At 55.4% G+C, this 6,171-nt stretch overlaps 1 protein-coding gene across 1 annotated transcript in view; it reads left to right on the forward strand.

Moving 5' to 3' along the window:
* Positions 1 to 4,812: 4,812 nt before the first annotated feature.
* The window catches only part of IGF2BP2 (insulin like growth factor 2 mRNA binding protein 2), a gene marked incomplete at its 3' end in the record, with an annotated part of 15,821 nt that continues 14,462 nt past the window's right edge, over positions 4,813 to 6,171 (forward strand). The window contains exons 1-2 of the mRNA XM_035900056.1: positions 4,813 to 4,856; positions 5,616 to 5,727. Of these exons, the coding sequence (XP_035755949.1) occupies positions 4,813 to 4,856; positions 5,616 to 5,727 (156 nt within the window). The remainder of the gene's footprint in view (positions 4,857 to 5,615; positions 5,728 to 6,171) is intronic.

Below are 6,171 nucleotides of genomic sequence, written 5' to 3' on the forward strand. Positions count from 1 at the left end.
TTACTCCCCATTCATCCCCCTTGTTAGTACATCCCCAGCTCACGGGGATGCATCTATCACGTGCTGGCCTCGCCATCCATGTCCCGTCCCCCGTCCTCCCCCCCCACCCGGCTCCGTTCCCCCAGGTTGTTCGTCCTGCGGAAGAGGACAGGGCTTTAATGTGAGCAGGTTTTAATTCCTTAAGAGCGTCAAGGCAAAGCCGCCGGGCTGGGAGGGGAACTGGAGCAGACGCATCCGCGATGCTCTTGGCAACTGGTGGAAACTGGGGCAGCTCTTTAATGCTTATCCAGCCCGGTGCTGACGGAGCCATTGTGCGTTAAGATCTGCTGCTGGATTGGGTTGGGCCAGAGCAAAACCTGGGGAGGATGACCCCGATAGACAAAATATAAAAAGTAAAATAAAAAAGTAAAATATATATATAATAAGAGAGGCAAAGCCAGCAGATGCTTTCTACCCTGCCTGGGTAGGGGAGCATGCCTGTCCCAGGCTTCAAGTCGCTGGCTCTGAAAAATTCAGGTGGGGCTGAGTTTGGACCTCGCCTGATGATGAGCATAATTTTTTTTTGGTAGCTGTTTTCTCGCCTGGGGCAATATTTCATAAAGCAGGCAAGGGCCGCCGGGGAGACAGTTGGTTTCCAGCATGTTTCCCTCCCATTTTGTTTTATTCCTCCCCCCCCTCCCCAATTATTTTGAAAACTGATTTTTATTGAAAGCAGGAGCTGCCAGACAGTGTTTTCTCTGCCCTCGGTATGGATCTGAGGCGGAAGGGGATAAAATCCCTGTATGGCTTTGTTACAGTAAGATAATACAAAGCTTGGATAGAAAATAATCTTCATTTTTTTTAGGGCAAAGAGCAGCGAAGCCATCCCTTACATCCCACTGTAAGGTTTATATTTAAGGCAGCTGAGTGAAATTGGGTTTCTGGATCCCAAATGCTTGTGGTAGGGGAGGTGGAGGCAAAGCCCCTCCAGAGCAGGAGACTGGGGGATGGTGGGGACGATCCGTGTCGCTGCAGCCCGACGGGCAGGGGAAGGGTGGGCGGATGCCAGGAGGGCTCCTGGAGGTTGGGCAGGGGGTCTGGTGGCTTGTTGTCATTTCACAGCTTTGCCTCATCTCTATTATTCATCCTCTGCGTCCCTGGATTTTGGGGGTGGCTGTTATCTGTTATTTCCCGGGGAGCTGTGGGAGGGGAAGCCATGAACCCGTGCCAGTCCTCCTGCTTACCTGGGCTGCTGGAAAGGGGAGAGATATGCCAACCCCCCCCCCAGTCTGCCTGATTCTGGGGAATAAACCACAAGTTTCAGTGCTTGATTTCAGCAAGCACAGATACCTAGCATGTGAAGCTCTCATTCATGGACATCAGCTGGTGATGCTGGCGGGACACGGGTGAACATGGCTTTTTCCGTCCCTTTTCCAGGCATGATCGTGATGTTGACCACGTGATTTTGGTCTAACCGATGTATGAATTACGGCACAGCTCCGTCGTGGATTATTCCGTGAATGCAGTTTACAGCCTTGCTTGATTAGCAAGCCAGCTCCATCGTCCTGCGCATGATGCCGGCTGGCACGCCGTACCCAAAACCCAGCTCAGGGATGGAGGAGACGCTTCCTCCTCGAGCCGGAATAGCTGCTGGCGAGCAGGACCGGCTTTGATTGAATTTAGAAGGGAAAAAAAGCAGGTGAACCTATATAAATCTGGTTTCTTTAGCACTTGAGGCTGACACTGAGTTGTCACCAGGCATTTCGCCCTGGGCTGGGCACCGAACATACAGGGAGGGGAGAGCAGGAGGGTGACACAAAAAGGTTCAGCTCTCGTGGTTATCGCTACGGCAGGGCCAGTGGCACCATGTAATTAAGTATTTTTCCACAATCTCCCTGCCTGTAGTTACTGGTTATTAGCATTTTTTATTATTTATTTATTTTTAATTCCCACCAGCCTGCTCCAGAACAGGTTGGGTGAAATGTGGCCGCTGCCTTCATCATGAGGTCCTGTACTCGGAGGTCGCGTGTGTGCGCTGAAATCGATCTCCCGTCTCCCAGGTTTTGGAAGGAGTGAGGAAAATGAAAATAAAGGGGGATTCTGCCCCAAAGTCCTCCTGGGAGTGGTGTTGGAGGAGGGTGGCCTTGAGCTCTGCTGCCCTGTCCCATGAGGACCAGGCGTGGTCTGTGGCCCAGCCTGGGAATAATGTCCACCCGTCGTGGCCCTGGATATTCATCCCATCACTCCACCGTGGTCCAGCACTGCTCCAACCAGGTGGGGAATTACAAGAGCTATAAAAAATACACCCAGCATGGTATAATAACCTTATTTTAAATGCTGAGTGGTGTTCATGGGAGACCTGCCCCGTGGTGGTGGGGAAGCCTTGAGCACCACTGGGGCATCTTTAGCTGCTCTGTGTCGGCTCAGGTGGACGTTGGAAGTGGGGATGTGCTGTAGCATCCTGCTGAGAAGGAGGATTACGTGGCATCATGCTGCGGTCCTTCTCTGTGGGTGTTTTGGGAGGCGGGCGAGCGGCACGGAGGGGTGAGGCAGCACCTCGGGGGCTGCCCTGGCATCCCCCTTGGCAGAGGAGTAGGGAGACAATGGCCCTGGTGCAGTTCAATTCAAGGCAGAGGATTTTCTGTTGTTGCTGGGCTTCGGTGACGGGGTGAGCCAAGCTGAATGAACCCGAAAAAGGAGAGTGGCTTCTCTGTGGTCCAGCCCCGTGGCATCCCAATGGTTCCCAGGCTGGAGGAGGAGGACGGCTATGGCGATGCTTTGGCTGGTGAAGGTGTCACCTGTTCTGTTTTGGGGCTGGAAGGTGGTAGAAGTAACTGGGCAGCATGTCCAGCTCGCTCTGCCAGTGGGGAGAGGCTGGTCCCAGGCTTCGGCTGGGCTTTCAGTGCTGAGAAGGGCTTTTCCCAGGAAAGCTTTCCTGTGCCGATGGTTTGAGACTCACTGGGGTTTGCTCCGGCAAACTGGCCTCACTGTGTGCCACTGCTTGGCTTGGGAGCGGGATGCGTTGCTCTGAGCAGGCAGGACTGGTCCCCTCGGGAGCTGAGCGTGCGGCACCTCCTGGGACCGGACCTGGATGCCTTAAAATATCCCCTCTGGGAGATGTTCATGGGTTTTAAAAATGAAACGTGTCCTGTTTTCTGGAGCGGGCCCTGCAGAGTGTTTGTCCCGGGATTGGAGGTGCAGGGTCAGGCATGGGCGGGTGACGAGGACCGGCAGGAGAAGGGTTCAGGCTGTCGGTGAGTAGCGCAGGATTGTCCTTGCTGTGGTCCCCTTGGGCCACGTCCTCCTCGCTGCCTCCTTCCCGGCGTGGGGTGGGAATGGCTTGATGGTGGGATGGAGTGAGATGGGATAGGATGGAGTGAGATGGGGTTGGATGGGATGGGGTTGGATGGGATGGGATAGGATGGAGTGACGTGGGATAGGATGGGATGGGATAATATACAAAGGGATGAATCTTGCTCCTGGCCTCGCAAGGATCTTACAGCTGCGTGCCCATCCCTGAAATCCCAGCTGGCAGTTGGGGACGGGAGGAGTCCGTGGCTGCTAGACGAGAGGGGTTTGACAAGGCTGTGGCAGAGCACTGTGTTCCCCACTTTTTTTTGTGGGGAAAGTGGCTGGCTTCCCCACTTTTTTTGCCGTGACTGATTTCTCTTGATGGGCAGAGCCATCCCTGCAGGGACAGACATGGCATGGGGGACAGGTCGCAAACCAGGCAATGGCCTTGGCCGTGATGTGGAGGTGACCGGTCAGCCAGAACACTGTATGCAGGATCCGCGGAGGAGGATCCGTCAGGGGCTGGCCTCGGGAAGCTGTCTGTCAAACCCACACAGGGATTTACTGAGCACACCTCCTCGGTTGGAGGTGAACGTAGGGTTTGTGGTCCGATGCTGATCACACCGCTCACCATGCCTGTTTGAGCAGCACCAAGAGACGTGAGGCTCCTTGGTAGTTTCAGCTGCTTTGCTTGACCATGGCCCTTCTCATGGGACGAGCTGTGGATTTTGTCTTGCCTTCACAGCAACATCCTTTCCCTGCCGTCCCTTTCTTGCTTGGAGCCTGTGTTTTATCTGCCGTGCATGGGGCAGCTGCCCCAGATTGCTGCATGCATTCTTCAGCATCCTTATAGTCACATTGCTCACACCGCTCCCCGAATTTGCGTTTCACAAGGTTGTCCATCACAAGGTTCTGGTTATCCTGTGCTATGAAACTGGGAGCAAGTGGAGCGTGCCACCACCGTAGAGGCAGAAGGATCATGTCTGGAGCATGCCAACCTCCAGTGCTGCGGTGCACGGCTCACCCCACCCCCAGCTGCTTTGGGTCTGCGTGGGCTAGCCTTTCCTCTGCTTCTTGCTGTGCCCCACATTTCCTTCTTGTCCCCAGTCCCTGGCCCCAAACTACCTTAGAAGCTCTCTATCTGCCAAAATTGTTTGTGGGGTGCACGTATGCGATGAGCAACAAGTGCAGGGACCAGCTTCTCTGCTTGGGCCAAAGTTTGAAGGTCTCGTTTTCCAGCTGTTGAAGAGCGCTGGTGGAATCAGGGTGTTGGGCATTGATGCTTTGCAGGCAAGAAGAGCATGATGTGGCCCAAAGCCCCTGCGCGTTGCTGGCTGGCTGCTGGTGGCTGTTTGTGCGACCCCGTATAGCATTTAGGCTGGTGGTACCGGTCCTTCCAAGCATCCTCCTTGAGCTTGTCCCACGGAAGGGCAAAGCTTCGCAAAACCAGCTTCTGGCTGACGATTGACTGCCAAAACCTGGCTCTGTGTGTGTGTGCATGGGGTGGCTTGGTCAGAAAACTCATCCCTGATGTTGGGAGAGATGGTCCTGCTCCGTTCCGATCAGAGCATTAAGAGCTGGACCGGGTGAGAACACAGGGCACTGCTTTGGTCAGAGCTGATTGACTACAAGCAGGACTATGAACGTTGCTCTGGGTGAACAGTGGTTGAGTTTATGGCTTGGCCATGGACTCAGGTGTCTCAGAATTCCCCATTGCCTCATCACGTCTTCTTGCGGCCAGGCTTGGGGAGGTGTTTGGTGGTCATTACCTCTTGGGAAGCCTTTGCAATGCTTCCCGTGTGTTCTTCCTCCAAGGCTACACTGCGGTGAGGTTGGGAGTGCAACCACAGCCAGCTTGGGAGTACACCCACGCGAGGCTGGGAGTGCAACCAGGCAAGGTTGGGTGTGTTGGCCATCTCCAAGGGCAGGCCTCCGAGGTTATGTTTTTTTCCCACAGAAAGCAGCCCCTGTTGATGGGAAGTGGTGGATGTCAGTAGGACGCACCTTCGGAGAGCCCCCCTCAAAGGATGGCAGGGCTGGCCCTGATGGGTCTTGGGGTCCTGTCCCCCTGCTGCTGGCCAGCCCGGGGCAGTGCGGTCATTGGTGTGCCTGCACACATCCTGGCCCGTACCTGTGTGGCTGGGACTCTGCAGAGGTTCATTTCAGGAGGTTTCCTTGGAAACCTGGCAGCCAGCGTGAGGAAGGAGTATTCCCCAGACAGCTTCGGCCCCGGCGGGAGGTGGCCAGGGCAAGGCTGGGAGAAATGGCTTTCCCGGGGGATGAGCTGCTCCAGCTCGGCACGGGGAAGCGGGATGTTTCAGCAAGCTCTCCCCTCAGATTCCCAGAAAGCCTTTGCCCTTGGGCTGTGCTGTACCTGCAGACCTTAACCCAGGGCTTTGTCTTTGCAGGAGCAGGAAGATCCAGATCCGAAACATTCCCCCCCACCTGCAGTGGGAGGTAAGAAGTGGACGATCCTAAAAACATCCTGTGCACCTCCTCCTCCATCGGTCGTGCTGAGCAGCACAAGCTGTGCTGCTGGAGCATGTGGTCTGCACATGGCCCACCCTTTTTACCTTCCCAGTAACCCCAGGAGGGAGGTGGGGCGTGAACTGGACTCCATCTCCTGCCTGCTTGAGAGTCCTGGAGCCATGGGAAAGCTTTGAGCAGTGGGGCGTCGTTGGGATAGCGGGATGCATTCCCACAGCATTTTCCTGGAGAAGCTAGTTGCCGAGGCCAACTGTAGGAGGTTCAACAAGGCCAAGTGCCGGGTCCTGCCCTGGGGTCACAACAACCCCACGCAACGCTACAGGCATGGGGAAGAGTGGCTGGAAAGCTGCCCAGCAGAAAAGGACCTGGGGGTGTTGGTCGACAGGCGGCTGAATATGAGCCAGCAGTGTGCCC

The sequence above is a fragment of the Egretta garzetta genome, unplaced genomic scaffold (genome assembly GCF_000687185.1).
Source record: "Egretta garzetta isolate BGI_Z169 unplaced genomic scaffold, ASM68718v1 scaffold448, whole genome shotgun sequence".
Classification (NCBI taxonomy): domain Eukaryota; kingdom Metazoa; phylum Chordata; class Aves; order Pelecaniformes; family Ardeidae; genus Egretta; species Egretta garzetta.